At 42.3% G+C, this 27,854-nt stretch overlaps 1 protein-coding gene across 1 annotated transcript in view; it reads right to left on the reverse strand.

Annotated features, from left to right (window-relative positions):
- RARS2 (arginyl-tRNA synthetase 2, mitochondrial) overlaps nucleotides 1–27,854 on the reverse strand; it is a 49,425-nt gene that overhangs the window by 15,617 nt on the left and 5,954 nt on the right. Inside the window, exons 2-8 of the mRNA XM_038761308.1 lie at nucleotides 24,675–24,748; nucleotides 22,487–22,592; nucleotides 19,533–19,616; nucleotides 14,972–15,069; nucleotides 12,336–12,391; nucleotides 11,361–11,444; nucleotides 7,220–7,296 (exon numbers count right to left, since the gene is read on the reverse strand). Of these exons, the coding sequence (XP_038617236.1) occupies nucleotides 7,220–7,296; nucleotides 11,361–11,444; nucleotides 12,336–12,391; nucleotides 14,972–15,069; nucleotides 19,533–19,616; nucleotides 22,487–22,592; nucleotides 24,675–24,748 (579 nt within the window). The remainder of the gene's footprint in view (nucleotides 1–7,219; nucleotides 7,297–11,360; nucleotides 11,445–12,335; nucleotides 12,392–14,971; nucleotides 15,070–19,532; nucleotides 19,617–22,486; nucleotides 22,593–24,674; nucleotides 24,749–27,854) is intronic.

Genomic DNA, 27,854 nt, shown 5'->3' on the forward strand with positions numbered 1-27,854 from the left:
CCTCTATGGACCCTAATTTTCCAGCCAGTCAAACCCTATTTTACCCCAGTTCTGGTCCCTGCGTAGCTGAGCAGAGCCTCAGTGTGACGGTGTCCAGAACAAACCAGAAATGGCGTTTTTCTACCCATGGTTAAATGATGTTATTTATCAAGCACTTACAATACGTCTAAAGCACAGAGGGAGATACAAAAGAGTCAGATCATACAGTTTCTGTCTCACCTAGGGCAAACAATCGAAGATGGAGGGAGGGAGGTCAGTATCATCCCCATTTTGCAGCTGAAGAAATGAGAGTACAGAGGGGTTATGTGACTTGCCCCCAGTCACACAGCAGGCCAGAACCCCAGTCTCCTGACTCGGTGACCCACTCTCTTTCCGCTAGGCCAGGCCGTCTTCCATGAAGAGACGGTGACTTGACATTCCCGAAGGCCACGGAATAACCGAGTGGCTGAACGGTTTTGCGGACATGTTAGCTCCCACCCCCAACCCAATACACTCCTAATAGAGGGTGGGGGTGCAGAGGGGTGTAGAGGGATGAGCCTGGCTAGGATGGGTTTGGGACACTGATCCACAAGCACCACTGGAATGTGGGCACAAAACACTCACTCCTATTCTGGGAAACCACTAAAAGTCCAAAACCTCCAAGAAAGAAAAAAAGGGCAAAATTAAAGTTTTTAAGATACCTAAATCCCAACAACACAGTCATCTAACGTGATGCTTGATTCCCAAAGCCAACTCTCAACAGACGTCAGAATGGGTATCAAGCCCAAATTGGTTTGCCATCATAAAACCAGGAATGTCAGACAAGTTAAAGGGAAAAAAATACCAGATTATTTTAAACTTTGTTTCCGCCCCCACTGTGACCAAAAACAACAAAAAAATATTTTGCCTCCTTAAACAGAGACACAGCGGAGGTGGTATGTCACTGAGATTAGACTCAGGAAGATGAATGGTCTAGAATAACCTTGTCCAGCTGTTTTGGTTATCAGACAATATATTGGGGGAAAATTAATATCCCATTCACCACTAGGGATTAGTGGTATGGGGAACAGGGTTGTGTCATGGAATATAACAGGGATAGGATGGTGGGAAATGTGGGTCTCTAAGGTAGGGAGGGAGGGAGGGAGAGGGAGAGAGAGAGAGCACAGCAGGTGCCAAATGCCAAGACATCCTTGGCCCAGAAAGCACAGGACTGTAGAGAATTATGAACACGATTGTCCTGTTTACCAGTTGGCCTTCCCTGTCTGAACCTCGATCTCTTCCAAGCTTATTACAAACACAACCTAATCCTTGCAAAACTTCAATTTATGAGGCAACTATAAACCTCATTTTACTGAGTGGGAAGGAAGAGATGGTCTCGGGGGGGAAAAACTGAGAAACGTCAGTGTCAGGGGGATGAAACTTCAGAGTTCCTGGCTTCTGGCCTAACTATCTACCTTTGTATTTTTCCCTGGCCCTTGGTGAGCACATAAAATATACATATAAATGTTTCTGACTTATGATTCACACATATGCAAGCAATCGAGGATCCCAAACCACACCTTGATTAAAAACAAAGATGCCCAGGAGATTCAGAAATGGCAACATTTTTGAAAATCTTTTTAAAAAAGGAGTATTTATAGTTTTAATAACTTTAATGGAAACAAGCCCAAACACGAATACTTTCTGGGAAAATTATAACAGGCTCGAAGGAAAGTTCCTGGCTAAAGATTAGGTGAGCCTAGCAAATAGTACGACAAGCTAACCAAATTAACGCTTACCAAGTAGTCTGCCCTCTTTCCAATGTGAAGGCACAGCCATTACAACTTAATGGGTGGTTGGAATAAAGGTACTTTGCAATCATAAAATAAGTAAATGTAAAACTACGGATGGGAATATTCAATTTGCACTTAATGTGGTGGGCATTTAATCTGAAAGCAGATTTATTTTAAAGCGAGATCCAGGAACAAAAGCAAAGGCAATGAAATCATTTAATTATAAATTTGGGTCTTAGCAACAGACAGCAGAATTTCTCTCTGCAGAGTTGGGAACACAATGTTGAGTTCTTTTCAATTACCACTGAACTGAAAACAGCTGCATTTTCCTTAGGGAATCGGCTGGAAATTTTTGGATTTGCTGAAGAGAACATTAACCCTCAAGCCACTCTTTTCAACGGCTGGGATGGAGAGATGGCAGCTGCATTTTGGTTGGATATAATTTCATTAATAAACCTAAATGCACTTGCAAACACCACAAAATAGCTACTTCTACGGAATGAGATGAAAAACTGTTAAGGGTGACCTCAGTGGGCCATAAGATTTCCACTGAGACCAATAAAGGCTCAAACTGTCGGGGAAGGACCAGTGACCGTTTACTACAGCGCACCGCACTATGCGCGCCAATGCCGTCACCAGGCTAAACAGGCAAGCCGATATTAACCATGCCAGAAAATTCTGGCCTGGGGATTACCTGTTTCTGGGGGAAAAGGCAGGAGAGGCTAAAAGCCAGTAGCAGTTGGGTGGTAAGTAAGAATCATCAGCTTCATTTTAACAGAGACCTGATCAGCCTCAAGATACCAGAAGATTTTCAACATCTGCTCCACAAGACCTCACACGCTGCAATCCTGGGCTCAAGCCTCTGGCTATTACCGGAACTGAACTTTGCCAAGCCCTTACGATCACTTTTCCTAGTTATACTCACCAAACGGCCCTATCCTGAATAAGAAATAGCCTGCCTCAAATTATAGCAAAGGGATAGAGTTCATCAGCTTCCTTCCTCTCCCCCTCGTCCCCCTCTCCATCCCCCCCATCTTACCTCCTTCCCTTCCCCACAGCACCTGTATATATGTATATATGTTTGTACATATTTATTACTCTATTTATTTATTTATTTTACTTGTACATATCTATTCTATTTATTTTATTTCGTTAGTACGTTTGGTTTTGTTCTCTGTCTCCCCCTTTTAGACTGTGAGCCCACTGTTGGGTAGGGACTGTCTCTATATGTTGCCAACTTGGACTTCCCAAGCGCTTAGTACAGTGCTCTGCACACAGTAAGCGCTCAATAAATACGATTGATGATGATGATGATGATGATCAGCTTGTAAGCTCTTTAAGGGCAGGGACCACAACTTACTTCTATCAAATGTTCTGTAGCCCTGTGCACACAGAATTGCCATTGACAGTGGACTCAGATTTCAGTCACTACTTTTAAGGTTACCGCTTAATTCTTTCTTTTCCTCTGATGATATCCCACTATAGGAAAGTACTTAAAATTCCATTTACCATTAGATTACAGTAACCCTAACAGAACACTAATGCATATTTCTTTTTCAAGAAGTATAACGGATGGCAATAAAGTCAAATTGTTTTGTTACTGACATATGAAAAATCCTTCACAGTATATCCAAGAGAGGGGCAGAATAACCCAGTGAAAGAGGAAAGATTTTTTTTTTTAAATGGTATTTATTAAGCCCTAGGTATCAAGCACTGTTCTAAGCGCTGGGGTAGATACAAGTAAATCAGGTGGGACATGGTTCCTTGTCCCTCATGGGGCCCAGGTGTAAGTAGAAGGGAGAACAGGTATTCAATCCCCATTATACAGTTGAGGAACCTGAGGAACGGAGTAGTGACTTGCCCACGGCAAGCACGTGGCAGAGACGGGATTAGAACCCAGGTCCTCTGACCTCCAGGCCCATGGTTTTCTCAGTAGGCCACACTAATATTCACTCTCATTCTCACTCTCCCCCCCGCCCCCCCCGCCAATTTTATGTTTTTAAAATTTCTATATGGTCTCTGCACTTGGATCAGTGACCTTTGGGTATCTGGTATCCACTCTACCCTCAACCCCACAGAACTTATGTATGAATCTTTAAATTATATATTTCTATTTATTAACATCTGGCTCCACCTCTAAACTGCAAGCTTGGTGTGGGCAGGGAACGTGTCCGCCTCTCCCAAGTGCTTAGTACAGTGCTCTGCACAGATTAAGCACTCAATAAATGCTAAACATTGAGAGAATGTTTTTTAAAAGACTTTACATAAATACTTTACGTAGGAACTATATACTAATACTATACTATAGTTCCTAATACCATATTTAGGAACATATTTGAAAAATGCCTTTTCTTTGATACTGGAAAGACATCTTGTTAGGGTAACCAAGTCTAAAACAAATATTTTTCCTAAATGTCCAGGTTGATTCTGAATGGTAAGGACTACTTGGGCTTAGAATCATGGCCAAAAACATTAATCTATATAGCACTAAAAACAAACCAACTAATAATCTAAACTAAGAAAAAGCCCTCCAGGACTTCCCAACAGATGCCCAGAGTTGATCCACTCGAATATCCACTTTCCCAACTCCCAACTGTCTTCTTAGTTTCCTTCGTAAGGAACTAAGGAAACCATTTTCTGAAAAGAAATGGAATTCACTGTTCATCTTTGCAGCAGGATTCCTTGACAAAGAAATCAAAGTTGGCAAGAACACAGAGAAATAAGGGGCTATTGCGCTTACGCCAAGCAAAACCAAGTGACCGTGCAGAAGGAAAATGCCTAATTTGTAATGTCAGAAAAAAACTGCTAAATCACAACCTCTCTCCTATCCGACATGAAATGAGGTGGAACAAGTTAAATTGATAAGATCTACAGGGGTGTCCAAAGGCAAGAGAACTGTTAGCCGGTCCTTTAAGCCTAACCTAAAAATGCTTGTTGCTGCCAAAACGAAGTGGCAAAATTTACCAGGAGAATACAATTCACAAGAGGAAGGGAGGAAGGAAGGAAAAAAGAAAAACTCCTTGAGGCTGAGACAAATGATCCAGAAAAGAACTGTGGAAAATATGTAGCAAAGCAATCAAATCACTATAACGCTTGGGAGATACCTTGGGCTGCTCTTTCTCAGTCCCTTTCAGGGGCTTTTCCTCTGCCTCCCACCCTTTAACTATGGGAATCCCTAAAAGCTTAGTTCTCCATCTCCTATGCTCCACCTATACCCACTCCCTCAGAAAATTCATTTGTTCCCTCGGCTTCAACTGCCTTCTCTACGCGGATGATACCCAAATCAACACTAGCCCTGATCTCTCCTTCTCAGCAGTCAGTCATTTCCTCCTGCCTTCAGGACACCTCTACTTGAATGTCTTGCTGACATCTCATACTTAACATGTCCAAATCAAAATGTAATTTTCCTACCCAAACCAGGCTCTCTCTGCATTAAATATAAACAGCTTACCAGTGGCTTACTCAAATCACCTTGCTCCCTTCTCTCTTAACTTACTGGTTTCCTAATACAACCCAACCTGCTCACTTGGCTCTTGTAACATCAACCTAATTTGTATCTCGATTTCATGTATCTCGCCACTGACCCCGTGCATCCTCCTTCTGGCCTGGAACTCCCTCACCCTCCATATAAGACAGATCACCACTCTCCCCACCTTCAAAGCTTTATTAAAATCACATCTCCTCCAAGAGGCCTTAGGTCTTCCCCGATCAAGCCTTCATTTCCCCGACTATCCTATCCACGTGAACTACTAAATAGGAAGAGGAGCAAGGGGCGGTGGTTTTCCATAATTCACTGAAATTCATTATTGTATGCAGCACCTGGGAATGTGCAATAGTTTCAAGTGCCCTCTTACCTTTCTCTTCCTTCTCCCTGTCATTTTTCCTTCTCTTCTTTTTCCTTTTGCTCCCCTATTGCTAGCCATAATTCCCCGTGAACTACCCCCTCCCCTGTTTTCAGACTGCAACAATTATGGCATAAAGTGGGATAGTTATACATGTAAGCAGTGTAATAAAATCGGTCGTGTCAAACAAGGTTTCACATTATGGAAATTAACTGGAGGTTGCAGAAGGCCAGCGGATTTCATCTGTCACTCTATCTGCCTCAAGGCTGGAAGGAGCAGGAGGGAAGCAAGAGAAATGAGCGCAGGGCCCACCTTCCCTGGAACCAATTTGAATCCTACTTTTACATGGAGGGAAGGGCTGGGGCAGGCCCCTTTCTTTTGCTGTCACACAGTGATAGCTAATAAGCAAAGGGAAGAAGGAGCACAGATATCCGCCGCCTCCTATTCACGTGTACCTGCCAATCAATTCTCACCCTTCAGCCTACCCTCGGATTGAAAGCTCACATTAAGTCTGATTTTTCCACCTTACGGTGATGCAAAATGGAGTGAAAGGAAACTGATATTGCAGCTTCACGTACTGGAGCTGGAGCCACTGACTGTTATGGAAACACTGACACTTCAATAAGAATCTAAAAAAATCTGTTCATGGAAATTAAACGTGGTGGGATTCCAGGAGGAACAACTAGTTTACCTAGGCAAAAATCAACTAGCTATGCTTCAGATGTTCCTTTAATTAACAGCATTAGTTCCAATATGCAGATAAATTTATGCTGCGTGTGATGTAGGAAGTCCCCAAGGACTTAGGTCTAGTCAAAGGTGACTATGTTCTTTGGAGAAAGCACCCCCTCCAATAGCTTTAAAAATGGTAATATCAGAAGTCAAGAAACTACAGAGGCATATCTTTTGTTTACAGGCAACCATAAGGGAAGGCTTTTAATATTATAGCTCTTTGTCTCCCTACCAAGATTCTTAATGAGAATAGGGAAAAAAATGTTTCATTTAATATGGCCAATCAAAAAGCACTCAATCATTTCAGAAGCTATTTAAGTAGATAAGTGTTAGAAGAAATTACAAACCTTCAAATACTTTAGAGAAATAAAAAGAATGTGCATTAAATTCAAGTACAAAGCCAACAGCAGGAGGAACAGCTCTGAGAGGTACGCTCAGCTTGCTCCTTGAGGCAGGTGAAAAGCAGAGAATTATAAAGCATCCTTTTTTCAGTGAGCCTCCTGAAATTTTTAATGTAATTTGTTCCCTAACTTTTTTCAGGTTTGGACAGAATGCAATTCAGCACAATCTCAAAAAAGTCACACCCACTCTGCTCCACGAGCCAAACAATAAGAATATTCTCATTGTGCCAAACCCTTCGACCCATCCGTATATTCGCTCTATATTGATTCTTAGAGAAAAGCAGTCTCAAATGTAACTAAATGCTAAGGAAAACGTTCCCTTTTAAATATTAAAAGCAGTGTGCCTGAACGAAATGGAAGCAACATTCCTCAAGTAAGTTTCATTGAGTTTAAGGAGCAGGTGTCATAAAATCAATGGACTTTAAATGTGCTATCAGTGGCAGAAATGAATCCTGAAAAAAGCAGAGATTTTCAAATCCTGTTTAGGCCAACTTACATCATAGAGGTGCTGTAAGGGATTGGACTGGAGCTTTTCTTCACAGCCGAACAGTTGGAAACCAGTTCCCAAAAGACCTAACGCGGTAATCAGTAAATGAGCAAATGTGAAACGGGATATTAGAAAACAAAGCAGGGCACAGCCAGCTAGAACATCAAACTTCCATAACCAAATCCACGTTGGTAGCATTTACGGATTGTGACAAAAGAAACCAAGACCAAAGTGGTAAAACTAGGACACCTTTTGCTACAGCAAAATACAAGCTCAAGGGCCCAGAGAGGAAAAGTAATTCAGGGGTTCTTATCGAGCCCATGGCATCTGGCAGGGAGAGAGGGCGGATGGGTTCCGATTACCATTCAATTTGACAGTTTTTAGAAAACTCTCCGGAACCGAGAACTTTCCTGCCAACTTGCGGCAGGGTACGGTGGAGGCAGCCAAATTAAACTCTTTCACAATGGTGGTCATAATGGAAATGCTGACAGATCATTAACCACAGCAGTCCTCCGGAGAGGCACCACTATAATAAAGTCCGTGGGCTATAATTTGGTACACCATGGTCGCATTTTTTTTCTAATAGCTGTTCAACGTCGAAATTGATTCCACCAATACAAAGAGGAGGACATCTGGTGGAAATGGACAGTCGAGATGCAGAGGCCTAGCCCTCTGGGCTACCAGCTGGGTTTGGGCCCGTAAGTGCAACTGCAGAATGCAAGGCATGCTGCTTCCTTTCCGTGCTTGGGACAACAAACTTATTGTAGTATAGAAAGAGCCTCCTCTGCAGAGTCAGAAGGTAAGATTCCACTAAAGGAAACAATCCTGTCTATTCACCATAGCCAGTCACGCTGGGGAAAGGCAGCCCAAAAGCTCTTGGAAGTTCACCAAAATGTTATTTCCCTACCGCAGTTCTGGCCATAGTGTTTAATGTACATTTTTATACAAGTGATAAAGCACCATCTACAAATCAAATCTTTACGATCAGCAAATATACTTAAAGATCAACCCGAGTAGGTTGTAAATTAGGTATTTGCTCATTTGCATGGTCTTCAATGCACATACTGAAAACGGTTAGGGGTGTCTTTGTACATTTACGGGGGAAAGGAAGGAGGGAAGAGAATACATCATCTTGTAATCACAGAGTACAGATGCTCTACGGTATCATATGCTGGCATGCAAATCATCAGTAAGAATCAATCAATACAAAAAGTTAAAGAGCTCTTATGTGCAAAGTACTGCACTGGGCGCCGGGAAGGACAAATGGACAGTTTTAGCCCTTGGCCGACGGGTTCACTGTTTAAAACTGGGCAGTCAGACACTAGGGGAAAAAATGAGACGCTACGAACTAAGCAAAAGCAAAAGAAGACAGTGAAAAGTAACAGTGGATGCCTCAGCTCTTCATTGTCCCAGTCGGGGTCGCGACTTCCTAACCGTCACAAGCAGCCCGGCCACCAATCAAATCTGGGTACTTCCACCTATCCTCAGGGGCACTGGGCTTTGCTCATTCATTCAATTGTATTTATTGAGTGCTTACTGTGTGCAGAGCACTGTACTAAGCACTTGTACTAAGCTCCTGCCATGTCTGGCAGCAGGACAGAGGCGGAGTGATCTAGGGGTACAGCACGGGCTTACGAATCAGCAAACTTGGGTTCTAATCCCAGCACTAGCAAACTGCCTGGTGTGAGGCCTTGGGCAAGTCACTTAACGTCTCGGTGTCTGTTACCTCATCTGTAAAATGGGGATAAAGTACCAATTCTCCCTCCCTCTTACACCGTGAGCCCTGTGTGGGACGGAGATGGTGTCCAGATCTGCTTTATACTGTATTTATCCCAGCACTTGGTACAGTGCTTTGCACACAGTATGTGCTTAACAAATACTACAATCATTATGATGATGATGTTTCAGGCTTCATGCCTGACTCTAATCATGTTGGGGGAGTGGAGGGAGGAAATGGGACACATGAGTATAGAGGTAAGCGTACATAGGCATGCTTTTGTAGCCACCCCTACACACAATTTGTGCTGGTCACGATGCACGACTGTTTAGTAGTTTAACAATCAGGTGAGAGTCAAAGCAGTGGAGGCCAGATCACCTGCAGCAAAAGACATCATGCCTGTGCTCCCTATGTACTGAAGTCACTTTTAAAGGAGTCGTGGTATCACCCCATCAATCAACTGCCACAAAGATGATTCCCAATTCTACCTCTCGAGTCCCAACCTCTCTCCTCCTCTGCCATCTCACATTTCCTCCTGTCTTCAGGACATCTCTGCTTGGAATTTCTGCCAACAACTTAATATGGTCAAATTTAATACGTTGAAAACAAAACTCCTCATCTTCCCAAATCCTGTTCTGACCCAGATTTTTCCATTACTGAAAACAACTCCACTATTTTCCCTGTTTCACAAGCCCAAAGCCTTGACAATAGTCTCGACTCCTCTCTCTCATTCAAAATGCAGATTCAGTCTGTTGGTTCTATCTTCACGACTCCTCTAGAATCTTCCCTTTCCTCTCCATCCGAACTGCTGCCACGCTAATCCAAGGATGTATTACTATCATGACCCGGTGGAAAAAACAAAGGCCTGGGTGTCTGAGGTAATGGGTTCTAACCCCAGTTTAGTCTCCTGCCTGCTGTATGATATTGGGCAAATCACTTAACTTCTCTGTGCCTCAGTTTCCTCATTTGTAAAAGGTGGATTAAATACCTGTTGCCCCACATCCTTAAGAATGTGAACCCTTTGTGGGACAAGGACTGTGTCTACCTTGATTATCATATCTCTGTCACAGTGGTTACTATAATGCTTGGCACTTAATAAAACCTAAAATACCATTACTATGATTATTATTATTTTATCCCATCTTGACTATTGCATCAGCCTCCTTGATTGCCTCTTGTCTTTCCCCTCTCCAATTCATACTTAACTCTGCCACCGGAATAATATTTCTAAAAAAAAGGTAAATCCACATCTACCACTCCTCAAAAACCTCCCATGGTTGCCTGTCCATCTATCTCCACATCAAATAGAAACTCCTTACCATCAGCTTCAAGACACTCAATCAGTTAACCCCTTCCTACCTTCTAATGCCAACCTATTCAAGGTACCTCGATCTCACCACCGACCCCTTGTATACAACCTCCCTCCATCCTGGAACCCCCTCTACTTTCATATTAGACCAGCCATCACCCTCCCCACCTTTAAAGCCATTCTAAAATCTTCTCTTCTCCAAGAAGGCCTTCCATGACTAAATCCTCACTTCATCTATTCACCCTTTCTTCTGTGTCACCTACGCACTAGGTTCTGTACCCCTTAAGCTTTTTGATATACATGCCACCTCCAACCCCACAGTACATAATCATTTGTAATTTATTTTAAAGTCTATCTCCCTCACTGTTCTATAAGCTCTTTATGTGCAGGGATTGTGTCTACAAATTGTAGTGTACTGTTCTCTCCCAAGTGCTTAGTACAGTGTTCTGCATACACTGAATGTTCAATAAATACTATTGATCGATATTTAATACCAGGGATAAAAAGATTTCCAATGCTCATACCCAGTATGAGAGTTGAACCATCATACAAGTTTCAATTGCTTATACCTGTGCTCTTTTGAGTCATTTCAATAAAAGCCTTTTTAACCACATGGAAAATCCATTTTCCAACCTCCCCAAAGCTACAAAAATAGAGTGTTACAAAGGAAGATTTACTTCAATTTTACAAAGAGCAGGAGTTCATTATGGCAATATCAAAATTCTGACAAATTACTTTGTGGAGTAAGAATTTATTGCAACAGAGTGTGCAAATTCTGTCAGGGTTGGAAGCCATTCCCTGGGGGTAACCTACTTGCTATCTTTCAGATTCACAGACCTGCTTTTTTATTGAGTGCAGTCAAGGAGAACCAATGATCCCATGGAAGTACCTGGCTTACCATGGAAGTACCATGGCAAAACCTGGCAGGACTATGCTCAGCACACAAAGTAAGTCTGTCAAAAGAAGATGTGATGGTATCGGACCAGAAACAAAATGGCTTTCCAGTGCTAGGCAAAAGTACTTTGTACACAAGTTGATTCTGTAATGTGGGAAAAGCAATACGAAGCGTGAGGGGAAAGAAACCTTGACTGTGCTTTACAATAAAAGTAAGACTGCATACGTACCAAATTGCATGCCCCAGTCGCCGAGGTAGTTTATTCTGGTTACTCGATGTCCTAGTGCTTCATTGAGATTTGCGATAAAATTCCCTAGTAATCATTAAAACATAGATTCAGGTTCTCCTTCTTGTTACCAGTTCTGGCACTACAACGCGTTGCTTGAACGGAGCAAAGTATTTCTCTCCCTGAAAGTCATTGAGTGAATTCATTTTCCACTAGATTACTCATTGTGCTTTTACCATTTATGCTCTGCCGGGCTGGCCAGGAGAGACATTGGGGGCAGTTATTCCAAAGGGCTGAATCTTGGAATATGCATTTCGGTTGAATTTTCAAATCATTAATGAGGGATCGGGTCTCATCAGGCCTACTATGGAAAGAGCTCCAGCTGCTGCAGCTGGTCCACTACAACAAACAGAGGCAATAAATACGAGCAGCCGAAAGTGCCAGTCCTAGCCTATGGAACAAAGCAGCAGAAAAGTCTGGTCTGCCTCTGAGAGATGAAATTCCCTTTCCTTTTAAGCAGTTTTCCCCTCTTTGATTTTTACAATTAATCCCATACCTACCATATGCCACACACAGAGAAATGCTCATCCACTTCTATAAGCATGCTTATACATGGTCACAACATGGTCACACGTATGCATGCAGTTAGGGTTAGGGGCACTTGGCGACAAGCTGTTGAGTGTACAGCGTCATCTCCATTTTGTGTGGAAAATTGTTCTGCATCAGCACTGGCATAAACCAGCTTTCAGCATATAAACTGGAATCCCCGCTGGAGCACTGTGGTTTCTCCCAGTGGTGGACAAAAGTTGCTCTAGCCCAGTCTCTCTGGTTTAAACTCAATAGCCTCCAATTGATTTTGTGCTTTCTTTTCACTATTCAATCAATAGCAGACATCTTATGCTAAGCCTGTTTTTCAATATTTCAACTATAAGAGACATTTCTTTTTCCTGCAGATCCCCCAAAACATCTTATCCTTACCTATGATTGTGGAGCGCAAGTGTCCAGCATGAAATTTTTTGGCAACATTGGGTGAACTGGAAAAAAAAAAAAAGATAAAAAATTACCGTTCTATGGAGTTTAAATAAACAGGCTTCTACATGATTCTCTTGACTTTCTTTTAATCCTTCCCAAGTGATTAGACAAATTAATTCATTGGTTGTGACTGCAGGACACGTCTTGTTCGTTGAGCTTTTATAGAGAGTAGCATGACCCAGTGGATACAGCACAGGTTTGGGAGTCAGAGGTCATGGATTCTAATAATTTTCACGAAGCCATGCTGCTTCTAATGAAGCAGTACTCAATGAATTTTCTCTTCTCCTCTTCCCACCAAAGGCTGCCCTTGCTAATAATGCTTTACCGATGAGAAAAACTGTACTTCTCCTCTTCCCACCAAAGGCTGCCCTTGCTAATAATGCTTTACCGATGAGAAAAACTGTACAGAGGCACAAATAGGAAGCTGCACAGAGAAGTGAAGTGACCTGCCCATGGTTGCACAGCAGGCCAGTGGTGGAGATGGGATTAGAACCAGGGTTCCTAGGCGACCAACCCCATGCTCTTTCCACTAGGGCAAGTAGTGAGTGACCACCTGATGCAGGGGAATGGGTGGATGGTCCCAGGAAATCTCCTTCAATCCTATTCCATTCATTCCCTTAAATGATAAATATAAGTGGAACATCCTCAATCGATCAAACATTTGTAAGTATTTAATGCATGGCTCCTATGTGCTGAACATTGTACTGACTGCTCAGGAGAGCTCAATAGAGGTAAAGTGACAATGTCCTTAAGGTATCTGCTGTTCATTAATAATTGCCAGTTGCCGGCCTAAATACCTCAAAGGATTACTGAGGATTCAATGAATAACTTAATGTAACTAAGGGTTTCACATAGTTCAAAGGGAATAAACCCAACAGACACACTGGGCTATCAATTAACTTCTTAATTTATTGGGGCAAAAGAGAACAGCTTAATGCAGCTTTATGTTCCTTCAGACATTACCATCAGGACAGGGCAACACTATAATAAGTCAGGCCAAAGACTGAAAGCATCTTAACTGTGCTGTGCTTTTCAGTTTTGTGGGGTTTTCATGGAAATGTACGTAAATGAAGTCTGGGAGCACTGGCCTGCAGGCTTGCATTTATGCTTTTGCAGTCCTGTGGCACAGGGTTGAATGATCCTTATTCCTTAGGTTACCAAAAGCAGCTTCTTTCTGAGTGACTGCCAGAAGTAAACAGCAGCTTTATTTTACAGAGAGACTGAATCGTGGGGAGTAGAGATGTCTGGCCCATGGAGACAATCGCTAAATGGCTGGCTTAGCTGAAGGCCTACACCCCACTTCCAGGGGTGCTCGCTCAGGTCCTCACAGTGGAATCTCCCCTTCCCAAACTGGCCATTCACTTTATCTGCATAAGCTTCCCCCTGATGCCTCGGTTTATCACAGAGCACCCTCACCAATCAGTACAGGAGAGCCAGGAAATACGTCTCCAGAAGGAAGAAAACACCACAGTTTTACCTTCATTGAAGTGTCTGGCCTCCCTCCCCTCCCACACTGATGCCCTGCTACTGCCCACACCATATCCTCCTGGGATAGCCACGGTATTTTGTAAGCAGGGCTTTACAAACAGAAGTTTTAAATGACTGCCCTGAATACTGCTTACAGGAAGATTACAATTTAGAGGTAGCATGGCCTAATGGGAAGCAGGGCAGCCTAATGGAAAGAGCATGGGACTGAGAGTCCGGAAATGTGGACTATAATCCCAACTGTACCATTGGCTTTCATTTAACCTTTCCGAGCTCCAGCTTCATAATTGGTAAAATGGGAACAAAATCAATTAATAGTACTTATTGTGCTCTTTGTGCAGAGCACTGTACTAGAAGCAGCTTGGCTTAGTGAAAAGAGCACAAGCCTGGGAATCAGAAGGACATGGGTTCTAATTCCAGCTATGCAACATGTCTACTGGGTGACCTTGGGCAAGACGCTTACCTTCTTTGGGCCTCATTTACCGCATCTGTAAAATGGGGATTAAGACTGTGAGCCCCAACTGGGACAAGAACTGTGTCCAACCTGATTAATTTGTATCTACCCTAGCACTTAGAACAGTACTTGGTACATAGTAAGTGTTTAATGAGTACCATTATTATTCTTTACTTTTACTATTATTATTACTACTACTAATACTAAGTGCTTGGGTGAGAGTACAATATAACACTACAACAGAGTTGGTGGACTTCCCTGCTTACAATGAGCTTACAGTCTAGAGGAGGACATTAATATAAAAAATTTCCAAGATGAGTAAAGTTTATTACAGTGGAATTCTTGGGCTCTCTTGAAAGACGCCTGTGCTTAATTTTGACATGTTGCATTTATTTCTGTGTTTATATTGGGATTTTCAGAAATTGTGAAAACAACTGTGGGACAGGGACTGATGTCCCCTCTCGTAACCTTTGTATCTATTCCAGTCTTAGCCCATGGGAAGTGCTCAATAGATACCATCATTTTACGAAAACAAAGGCCACAAGCATCTCTCTCCTTTCCAACAATACAGGCAGTGCATGTGGGGGGAAGAGGCAAAGAGGACCCAGGTAATAAATCATTGTAACTAGGACACATCACTAACCTGAATTCAACCACTACCTTCTTGGGGGGAAGCTCTGAGAACAGTTCACTTTTTAATCCGTATTTTGAGTCATCTTCAAACACTTGCTGCAACACTGTCTGAAAAGAAAGGGTGAGCAGAAGTTCCATTAGAAGAGGTAATCCATACAGAAGGGGATACTTTCCACAAAAATCTTTATCTGATGGAATTTGGGAACTGTAAAATAATACTCTACCCTTTGAAAGTAGAAGTAAAGAATGTAGTGAAATTTTCCTGGGTGATGAGAGAAGATTGGGAAATTTCTGAAAATCCCAGTATAAACACAGAAATAAATGCAACGTGTCAAAATTAAACACAGGCATCTTTCAAGAAAGCCCAAGAATTCCACTGTAATAAACTTTACTCATCTTGGGAAATTGTTATACACACAGGTATCAAGACACTGGCCAAAACCCGGAAATGTTAGATTACCTTTTAAAAGTTATCCTAATACACTCCTACAGATTTTCTTTTAGTTCAAGCAAAGAACATTTACCTATTTATTCTATTTATTTTATTTTGTTAATATGTTCTGTCTTGTTGTCTGTCTCCCCCTTCTAGACTGTGAGCTTGCTGTTGGGTAGGGACCGTCTCTATATGTTGCCAACTTGTACTTCCCAAGCGCTTACTACAGTGCCCTGCACACAGTAAGCGCTCAATACGATTGAATGAATGAATTTACAATATTATGGAGATTCACAACTCACAAAATGGCACAATCTGCTCAGCCAAAAGTGAGAATAAAAAATTTCCACCCATTTCACCTCAGGGCCATGGATAAAACACCTGAATCCTCTATCAAAAAAAGCTATATGGTATCCTCTTCCCATTTTTTTTTTCCCCTCAAATTGTCTTCACCTCAGGCCACCCTGCCAAGTGGGTACAGTACTTCACTCCCAGTGTCTGGATTATTTGATGATTTAGAATCAGGCTGAAATAACAGCCCTGGGCCTTGGTTTCAAGACTCCTCACCATCCTGCTTCTGCTTAGCCCCCTGGCTTCACCACTCCTTGCCCTGATCCTTTCCTTTCAGGTAAACCTCTTCTCAGTTTCTTGGACAGTCTTAATTCCCATTTTACAGAAGTACCTGAGGCACAGGGTCACACAGCAGACAAGTGTCAGAGCTGGGATTAGAACCCAGGTCCTCTGAACCCCAGGCCTTTGCTTGTTCCAACTAGGCCACTGACTGAAACATGCTGCTTTAAGATAGAAACCTGACAGACTTTCTGGAGCACACTGGAATGAAAAGAAGATGGCAAAGTGGTGACATAAGGGGAACTGTAACCACTGATGGCACAGCTCAACAATCACTCAATCAATGAATCAATGGTATTTGAGCACTTATTGAGTTCAGAACACTGTTCTACGTGCTTTGGAGAGTACAACAGAGTAGGTAGACATGATGAAGAATTTATTATCTAGTGGCTGTCTCCTACTTTCAGCTGTTTTGCTACATTGATATAGTGAGGGTCAGACTTGGGGTGGGAAACTGTGATAAAAAGATTAAAAGGGAGCTCGGCCGGTGGGATCAGAAAGGGGGTGGGGTAAGAGGAAAGGGTGGGACTAAAACAAAGCAGAATGAGGAGGAGAGAGTCAGGATTCATGACAGCTACTGCAGAGAGTTGGGCTGGAGACAGGGAGCGTGAGTGGTAGTCTGATGACAGCTGGAACCGAGACACTTTAAGAAATGTGGGAATCTAACAATTTATAAGGCTGGCTAAAGCTTGTGAAGGCTCTGTTCCCAAATTTTTGGCTCTGGCAGAGCGACAACTTCTGTTCTGCAGTCAGTAAATTTGCAAGCAGATGTTTCTGGGTCTTAAACAGTTGCGCCCATCTGCACAGGTAGCTGCCATCTGGCTTGCCCCTGCGGTCCTCACCCGCTGGCTTCACCTCTGCCCAACAGATTATGAACTACACAAGGGCAGAGAATGGAAACTTCTCGTGTGCTGGGCACCAACCCTGCAGAACCTTGAATAGTGGTGGGTACACAGAAAGCATTCACAATTCACCGAAACCAGCTAATATGTGTGAACTATGATCAGGATTTCCAGGTTTTGTCCCCTCTCCCTGGCCTATTTCCATTCTTCTCCTAAGCCCACAGTCCTGGCTCCCCACATGACTGGTCCCCTCCACTTCTCTCCCAGGCCCTCTCTTTGCAGTCCCATACCTTTTCTGATCACCAACTTGCTTCTTTTTGGGTCCTGGCCTTCCCCACTCTTTATCTTTCTGCCCTGGTAACCTCTTCTATTCCCAGGTCCCTCCTAACCCCAAGTTCCCCACGGTTTACGCTGAATACTCCCTCTGCCATTACATTCCTTCTGAAGCAGCTGCCCACACTGCTCTCTGAACAGCTCCTAACCACTGACCACCCCCACTTCTCTCACTGCCACTCTGGGCCATTTTGCCTCTTGCCATAGGTCTGGGCACCCCTGCTTCCCTCACCTCTCCCTCTGCGTCACCCCAGTTCCTCTTGCTTTCATTCTAATCCAGCAGCAGCTCCTCCTCTCTTTCCTCCCCGCACCCCCCAGCAGAAACAAATCCCAGGCTATTAAGAATCTGTAAATTGCCCTGAGGGCTCTAACAACTGGTCTCCTTAACATCCTGTGATAGCCAATTATGAAAAACAGCCTGAATGGGAACAAGCTTTTGATATTCAGTTAGTCAAAACATATTTCTTTACAGGCTGAATTAGTTTCACCTGACCTGAACAAAACAGTTTACCAAACCCTAAAAGCAACCATGTAAGGAACCATCAATAGGAGGGGCAACTCACGATCAAGATTCACACTGCTGGACTGAAAAATCCACATTTTCAAAGGACTAACTAGAAAACAGACCTGTGCACTTAGCCTGGCCTACTTTCACATGACTTGATAAGCTTATTCTTGGCTCCCAGCCCAGCCAAACAAATCCTAAAAGGCTCTTTCCGGAATCCCCACCGGAGTTGGGAAGTGGAAACAGATGCAGGAGCCATAAGTGGCATCACACACTATCCTGTGAATTTAATTCTGACCAATAAAAGAGCACAGAACTGGTCTCTCCTGTGGTCTTGGTGGGTTAGCTCCAGTGCTAGTCAAAAAGATAGTGATGTCTAGAATGCCATATTCCCTTGTCCTTTGCCCATCATTTACAGTTTTCCAGAGGCATATCAGATTTCACCAGAAACCACAAGAGGTCCTCCCCACAACTATGGTTTTCCTTTAGAGCATGCAGCATGAATTTTCATCTGCAGGACATTCTGAAAATTCAGAGACGACGTCTCAATTGTAAATACAGTGTGTGTAGGCACATTTATAATAGATGGACCGATAAAAATAAATTGAGTAGGCAAGTTGTTGCCATCTGATATTTTATACATCTCCAACACAAATTGCAACAGAAGAGGATAACTATGACATCCTGAACTGCACTACTAAGCACCAGGGAAAAGGGAATTTCATCTTGAAGCCAAGCTGAGAGGGTTGCATCAGTTTTTCAAATCACAGTGGGCCTACATGAAACTGTTCTAGGCTCAGAAGAAATAAGACTGTGGGAGAGTAAAAATTTTAATATAAACTGAAGTCATGACACATAGTCTTGTCTGTATGGGCTATATTTGCCCATAACCACCACCAAATATGTACACCTCTGATAGTCATGTTTGTGAAAAGGGACACTGAAAATTTTGCAATCTGGTTAATAATGATAGGTTAACAATGGACTTTACTTTGGCTCTACTTGTAAAGATAATGTACATTAAATAGGTGGATAATTCATAAGCCTTTTAACTTTTATTGGTGTCTTATGTCCACGTTGGTTAACATGCAGGGATAATGCTATGATCTTTTATCTTTCCAAAAAGTACTATCTCCTGAGAACTGGAAATATTATCTGTTCCCTGCCTTGACACCAAGCTGGAACTGCACCATAATAAGCACCCTGCAGATAAGCTAGCTTCAAACAATTCAATTTACTGTTTGGTCTCTGTTTTCTGGCCTGGTTTCACTGAAGTGAGCACACTTAGCAACAAAATGAATTCAGAAGCCTGTTATACTGAGCTTCTTTTAAAAGAATTAATTAGCCAATGGTAACAAATAGCCAAATGTATGTAATGCACCTGCTGTCTTACAAGACTACTGAATTTTTAACTTGCATTCCATAATTCTTTCATTCATGTATTAATAGTAATTGAGGCTCCCCCCGATAAGGATGCAAAAAATGTGCAACTGTGCAAATTTAAACAGAGAAACGCTGCCTTTATGTTGTTTTAATTTCTAAAACAGACCACTTAGGACAGGCATAAAAATGGAAAAAAATCCCAACCAAAAAACCCCTCTAAACAAAGCCCAAATAATGGAATACAATGAGAGCAGCTCTGGTTTTCTTTGCCAATCCCAACATACTTGACAAAAGCACAGAGTTGAAGACTGACCAAAAATACAAGCTGTTGAATAAACGGGCTCATAAAAGAAGTTTCCAAACAGGTTATACAAAATTCAAATATGAGATCCCCTCGCCCCCCCACCCATAAAACTCCCAAATTTAAAATTTATCTTAGTCTTACCTTTGTTAACAGTTCTCGGTTTATTTTGAAATTTACTGTTCCTGGCCCAGTGCTGATTTCACTCACCACTGTATCACATTTTAGCTAGAAAACACACAAAAGGCTGAATTCAGATAGGTGATCTGTAAAATGGAGGTATGAAGAAGTTTTATAGCACCCACTCTCAAAATGATGAGTCCTAATGAGACTTCCAAGGGCTTCTCTATTCCAGTCTTTGCATCCTGACCCTACCTACCCATCCATTTTTCTCCCTCTTTGGGACAGGCACTGTATCCATCCAATCTGATTATCTTGTATTTACCCCAGCATTTATCACAGTACTTGGCATAGAGTAAGCACTTAACAACACTGTTATTATAACAACAAGGTTATTATTACTAAATGTCCCCTCAGTCCACATAGGCAAACCTACTTCTTTCATCCAACCACTCACACCTTTGGCATCTTCTCTTTCCTTCCATTTTTTGGAGTTCTCAAAATCTCAGTTCTTTCACAAAACATTTACCATCTCAGAGTGAAATGAGGTTGTGGTTCTCGCTCCCGGCCTCCTCCCACCCTCCTCCCACCCAACCTTATTTTGAAATGGTACAGGCATTTTCAACATTTACACTAACATTTTAGGGCAACAGGTAAGTTCATCAGAAGCTTTTGATTTTCATGATAACTTCATTATATCTTGCTCAAATTAGGTGTGTGGATCCAGCCTCTTAGATGACAAATTCCACAATCACCTGTAATATTCTGCTCTACCTTCTCAATTGTCACTATCTCAATGTTTACCATTTAATTTTAATTGAACATTTGCAGATTAAGCAATAGATAATATATGTGAATATGTACTATTTTTTACGGTGTTTGTTACATGCTTACTATGTGCCAGGCATTGTAGTAAGCACCGGGTAGATACAGGCTAACCATGTTGGACATAGTACATGTCTCACATGGGGCTCAGTCTTAATCCCCATTTTACAGATGAGGTGACTGAGGCACAGAAAAGTTAAATGACTTGCCCAAGGTCACACAGCACACAAGTGGTGAAGCCGGGACTAAAACCCAAGTCATTGCTCTATCCACTAGGCCTTGCTGCTTCTCTTACTATACATAGGAAATTTGTTTCTAGCTCTCTGTTAACATATTTCAAAGCACCATGCCACAAACCGTGCAAACTGAATATTAATAAAGCATCTATAAGTCTTTTTTTTATTTGACTGAATTTCTTTTTCAATTTCTCATTCAGAAGATTTCTAGAATCTACCCCTTCCTCGACAATCCAACTGATCTAATTAATCTGGGTGATCACTATCTTGTCATGTCATCTAACTTTTCCTCCGACTGAGCTTATTTTGATTCCTATCAAGACTCCAGAGTTTTCGTTAAAAGCAGTTTCATGAAGGTGAGCAAACACTCATGCACCCAGTGAATTAAACAGTATAAGGAATACTGCTTTAACTTATTTACCTAAATGTAGTATGCTTCTTAAGAAAAGCTGGGCCATTAGAAGCATTTTAGGTACAGTGACCACAATGCTAGACATCCAGAGAATTCATTCATTCAATTGTAGTTACTGAGCACTTACTGTGTGCAGAGCACTGTACTAAGTGCTTACCATCATCATCAATCGTATTTATTGAGCACTTACTATGTGCAGAGCACTGTACTAAGCGCTTGGGAAGTACAAATTGGCAACATATAGAGACCGTCCCTACCCAACAGTGGGCTCACAGTCTAAAAGGGGGAGACAGAGAACAAAACCAAACATACTAACAAAATAAAATAAATAGAATAGATAAGTACAAGTAAAGTAAATAAATAAATACCAGTGTGCCACTGTATTAAAAAAAAAAATGGGGAATTTGTCCAGGGACCACTCGCTACATCTCCTGCTCCAGTCACTGATTCTTGATCCAAGCAGGTGTGGGCAGAAGTGAGTACTCGGCCTGGGGCTGCTAACAGGATAGTGTTGGCCAAACCGAGGAGGAAGTTTGAGACCTGAAACACTGCCCCGCTCCTAGACTCTGCAGCTGCCTCCCTGCTGAAAGAAGAGCAGGCAGAAACCACAATCACATGGCTCAAGCAACGATTAGGCAGGGCCAGGTGGGAAAGGGGTGTGGGGATGGTTGGACCACTGCTGCAGCTGCTGCCAAAGACGGATGCTGTTTGGTCACATTAGCAGAAATCCAGAAGAATCAGAACTCCAGAAATGCCCACCTCCCATGTGTTCTAGACACTATTGTCCAGATATTTACAAGGCTGTTGGATATCTCTTTAAATTTCCCCCACTTTCTACCCTTATGGAAATGTACTCTCTCAGACTATTGTTCCCCAGAGAAGCATTTATGTCCCTCTCTCATAAATCAATTAACACAACCTGATCTTGCATCTGTCTTTTCTGGGAGCAATACAGTCCAACGACTTAAATTTGGTCAGGCACTACAACCTCCGCATCTCTCAAAACGTGTTAACAATGAAAAATGAGAAAGATTTATGTGCTCGTGTAATCTACTACTTTCCAGTTAACACTAGTCTATTTACATCTGATTGTTCCTTCTCACATTTTATGTTCATCTTTATTACACCTAGTTTTAACATTTCAAAAAATGACTGCACTTTACACACATCCTCCAGGGGATTCAAACGGTTCACCCAGCTTCAAGTAATCCATAAATATAATTAACACCATTCACTCACCCTTCCAAGTAGTTAATGAGAATATTGAACAATGCTGGGCTGAGAACAGTGTTTCGCAACGTGTGATTTGTGAAATCGTCTTAACCTGACAATGAACTGTTAAAATGAATTACTGTGTCTCCAATTTTTTTAATCCAAGTGCAGATCCACTTAAATAAGGCCAGTGGAACTGTATCAAATTCCTTATTAAAACTGAGATCACATGTCAACTCCATCTGATATCCACCAGGTTCATTACCTTGTCAGAGAAAATAGGGGCTAGGTACCTTTTTCGCTAGGCTCTGGGCTTGTTCTTGAATATCCGTTCCTGATTTATCCCTGGAGCTGTTCTCCAGCACAGAACGTACAGAAAGTTGGAAGTCAGCAACTTCTCTAAAGACATAAAAATAGGGAAGGAAAAAAAAAAAAACAATAAAAAAGCACGGCCACACCCACAACACAGCTACTGAAATAACAGGAAATCAGCATGGCCTAGTGGATAAAGAATGGGCCTGGGAGCCAAATGTATGTAATGCACCTGCTGTCTTACAAGACTACTGAATTTTTAACTTGCATTCCATAATTCTTTCATTCATGTATTAATAGTAATTGAGGCTCCCCTCGATAAGGATGCAAAAAATGTGCAACTGTGCAAATTTAAACAAACGCTGCCTTTATGTTGTTTTAATTTCTAAAACAGACCACTTAGGACAGGCATAAAAATGGAAAAAAAATCCCAACCAAAAAACCCCTCTAAACAAAGCCCAAATAATGGAATATAATGACAGCAGCTCTGGTTTTCTTTGCCAATCCCAACCTACTTGACAAAAGCACAGAGTTGACCTGGTTTGGGGGTTCTAATCCCAGATGTACTTGCCTGCTGTGTGTCCTCGGGCAGGTTACTTAACTTCTCTGTGTCTGTTTGCTCAACTACAAAATGGGATTCAATACCTGTTCTCCTTGCTACCTGGGCTGTGAGCTCCATGGGGAACAGGGACTCTGTCAGGCCTAGATGATTTGTATCTACCTCAGTGCTTGGAAGTGCTTGTCCCATAATAAACAAACACCATAAAAAAAAACCCACTAGAGTCAAAATTTCAGTAGTTCAGGCCTAATTAATTGGGAATTTATAAGACTGTATTAGTGATAAAGGAGCTGAAGCTTGTAAAAATTTGTCGGGACCTTGAGATCTCAGCTTTGTTTCCCTGTTCTCTGCCTCTTTCGCTCTGCTTTCTGGCCCCTCAGGGTCAGCCTTTCCTCCTTCCCTACCCTAAATGGAAAGCTCACGGTCGGCAGGGAATGTATCTGCTTATTGCTATATTACTATTATACTGTACTCTCCCAAGCACTTAGCATAGTACTCTGCACACTGTAAGTGCTCAATAAATGACTGAATGAATACCCTTCCCTGCAACCCAATCCCAACTCCTCTTCCAATCCCTTCATAGAGGCACTTAAGCTTTCCTGCTCCTCTGGAGCCCCCCACCTGAGTCCCTACGTCCCAAGCACTGTTCTAACTTCTCCTATTCACCCTCTCTTCTGTGCTGCCTATACAATTGGGTCTTTACCGTTTAAGCACTTTGACAGTCACCTTAGTAGAATGCTCAACACACAATGACCACTTACTAAACCCTATTATTACTACTACCCCATTTCCAACCCCACGGCACTTATGATCACTCATTCATTCTATCACATTTATTGAACGCTTACTGAGTACAAAGCCCACATCCTTATACCCTGCCATTTCCCCTATCTACAATTCATTTTAACGTCTGTAACCCCACCTAGTCTGTAAACTCGTGGGCAAAGATCATGTCTGCCAATTTATTGCTTGGTACTCTCCAAAATGCTTAGTACAATGCTTTACGCATAAGTGCTCAATAGATACCACTGATTAATTGATTAAAGCTAAATATTTGCAAAGGATTTCCCAGTTTTCCTTGTGACAAAAGTACTCAATGCAGCATATCCATCAGTAGTATTTATTGATTGCTATGCACTGTACTAAGCGGTTTGGAGAGTACAACAGAAGTAGCAGGCACGATCCCTGCCCATAACGAGTTTACATTCTAGAGTCACATGCTACAGACTCCAACATCTAGATGGGAAATATGGGTCAGAGCAATAAATAGTGATGAGTTACCAAGAGAAACATGGGAAAGCAGCTCTACATTCACTCTGCTTACCCAGCCTCAAGAGGAGGCTTGGACTGGTGATTGTAGCCCTGATTCTCTGGGCATCTGCTACACCCATGTCCAAGGTACATGAGCCTTGGCGGCACTTCCATTAACTAGCCTCAAGCCACTAGGAATGGGGCTAATAAAATACTGGAGCCTTTTCCACGGAGCCTCTAATCAAAATTTCAAAGCGAAGAGACAGCACCAAATTGAAATATTTCTAAATCCTCCTATCAACTAAGACACAAAATGATCTTTCCATTTACTAGCATACAAAAGGTAGAAGATACTTTACTGTTTTCTGGAGATAGGAATCGCAGATATTGACTTTATCAAGTTTTCTGGAGGAAGATCCAAAACTCGGGAAAGCTACAATTCAAATAAAGAACAAAAACAGGGTAAGACAATGATCACAATCCTTGTTTCACAGGTTCATTACTTGAATAAACTCCTCACGTATCCCGGAACTATAGTCAGAATGGATTCTGGGGGGTAAGGGAGGTGTATCCGACCTAGTCCCAGGCCTCCAGGCATGTGAATAATGAAACCATCTATGACCCTGGAATAATGAAATCATCTATGACCCCTGAATAATGAAACCATCTATGACCCCAAGTTACCTATTTCTTTCTTAAAGGCATCCACAATCTCAGGAGCTTGTTCCAGTGTTTATCACCCTGAAAGTCAAGGAGACCTTCTTCTTCTACATCCCATACCTTTCTTGCTTTAAGAGGGTCACTTTCAGGCACTTACAGGTTATAGTCTTTTCCCACCTTCTCAGGACTTTGCTATTAAATAGCACCAAACTGCTAACTCATATTCAGCCTACTGCTCCCAATATAACAATAATAATAAAAATGATGGCATTTGTTAAGCGCTTAGTATGTGCAAAGCACTGTCCTAAGCGCTGGGGAGGTTACAAGGTGATCAGGTTGTCTCACGGGGGGCTCACAGTCTTCATCCCCATTTTACAGATGCGGTCACTTAGGCTCAGAGAAGTTAAGTGACTTGCCCAAGGTCACACAGCAGACATGTGGCGGAGCCAGGATTTGAACCCATGACCTCTGACTCTGAAGCCAACCCATGACCTCTGACTCCGAAGCCCGGGCTCTTTCCACGGAGCTACGTTGCTCCCATGGTACCCAGCTGGTTTTTCTCCATCTTGTATTTAAAAATCAAGCTATATGCATGTAAAACGGCCCTACTCTTTTCGGGTGGAAAGAGCCCTGCTCTGGGGATCAGGAGGCTTGGGGGCTAGGCTCGGTTCTGCCTGCAACTGGTTAAGGTATGTGAGTGAAGCTCACACCAGCATTTTGCTCATCAATCAATCGCATTTATTGAGCGCTTACTGTGTGCAGAGCACTGTACTAAGCGCTTGGGAAGTACAAATTGGCAACATATAGAGACAGTCCCTACCCAACAGTGGGCTCACAGTCTAAAAGGGGGAGACAGAGAACAAAACCAAACATACTAACAAAATAAAATAAATAGAATAGATATGTACAAGTAAAATAATGGCATTTCATGGCATTTCAAGCCCCAGCAGGTACACATCTGGCAGGAATGACAGTGTCAGTAGTGCTGCGCAAGCCACAAGGACTGGAACCAATTCTGCCTCTGGAGGCCCATCCATCCTTCCTGAGACCTCCATCAGCATATTACCTGTTAACCCCCAGGGCATTACCATGCATTTATCCCAATGCAATCCTATCCTGTTTCTGTAGGACTATTTTATCCCAACCCTTAGGAACCCAACGTAATGAGGCATCACCTACAAATTTGAAGAGCGCACTCTCGAGTCCCTCATTTAAATCATCCATAAAAAAATATTGGTCAGAACCGGTCCAACGATCGATAATTCTCGTGTGTCACCAGGCAATGTGTCTTCCAAATCTGACCCTGAACCATTAATAAGGACTCAAGGCGTGACCCCAGTCCGTTGCGTACCTTTACCTAATCACTCACTGAGACTGACAAGTTGGGTGGAACGGATAGCTTTCCCAAAAGTCTAGAGTACAACACCTATTTCCACATTATCTACCTTGTCCGTCACTATCCTAGTAGAAAAATGATTCAGTCTGGCATGACTGCCACCAAGGCATGGTGACTGCTTTCTAATATGCTATCCCTTTAGGTGGCTATTAACATTGTTTAATGATTTGTTCTATTTTCCCAGGCATACAGTGCTCTGCACACAGTAAGTGCTCAATAAATACCATTGACTGATTGATGGAAGTTAAGTTGAATAGTAGCCCCATCCTTTTTCCCCTTTGTAAAAAGATGAGCAGAGCAAACCTTAGGGAGTTCTGAAAAAATAATGGCTAGTGGTTTGACAATAAAAGCTGTCCATACCTTCTTGGTAAATAATTTGTATACCTGCCCCCTCCATTGGAGTACAAGTGTCTTGTGGAGAAGAATACATGTGCTTCTGTTGTACTCTCCCCAAGTACTTCATTCATTCTGCACACAGTAAGCGCTCAATAAATACGATTGATTGATTGATTCATTCATTCATTCATATTTATTGAGTGTTTACTGTGTGTAGAGAACCGTAGTAAGCATTTGGGAGAGTACAATATAATAAGCAGACACATTCCCTGTACTTAATACAGTGCCTAGGACTCAGTAGGTAGTACTACACAAGCTATTACTACTCTTTATGTACTCCATTTAATTACTACTACTTAAGTCCCTAGTTTCTAGACAGTAAACCCACTATGGGCAGAGATCACATCTACCAACCCTATTTAACTGTTCTTTTCCAAGTGCTTATTACAATGTTCTGTCCACATTAAGCCACCCCTATTGACATGCCTTGTTGATTTAAATGCAACAGAATCTGGCTCAACCGTTCAGAAAAATCAATGTTGCCATAGCCATGTCCCCACAAAGTGAGACTCAAAAGTAACTACATGACTACCTGAGGGTCTCCCTGCTTCTACTCACCACAGGTAACATGCCATAGCATATCTTATGGTGCTTGGGAAGGGTTATCTTTTTCAAGCACCAATCTAATTATACTGCTTTCCTCTATCCCATTGCTGACTGCATCACATTAAAACCGACTCCTTCATACATAAATGCCCTTTGTCCCATTACACATTAGCTTCTGCTCTCCATTTTATCCAATAAAACTCCACAACACTCTACCTCTACCCTACACACGGCTTTCCGACCTCCAAGCTAAAGGCGGCACCACCGCTGTGACTTGGAAAGTCCTCCTGACTCTGCCTCGGCAAAACATTCCACTTTCCACCCTCGATGACTTCAATCAATCTATCAATTAATGGTATTTACTGGCCCCTTACTGCGTGCAGAGCACTGTACTAAGTGATTGGCAAAGTACAATTCAGAGTTTGTAAGGATAAGATGCAGAGTAGGTAATAATAATAATAATGGTATTTTTTAAGTGCTTACTATGTTGCCAAGTACTGTACTAAGCGCTGGGGTGGATACAAGCAAATTGGGTTGGACA

Source organism: Tachyglossus aculeatus, chromosome 19, assembly GCF_015852505.1.
Source record: "Tachyglossus aculeatus isolate mTacAcu1 chromosome 19, mTacAcu1.pri, whole genome shotgun sequence".
Taxonomy (NCBI): domain Eukaryota; kingdom Metazoa; phylum Chordata; class Mammalia; order Monotremata; family Tachyglossidae; genus Tachyglossus; species Tachyglossus aculeatus.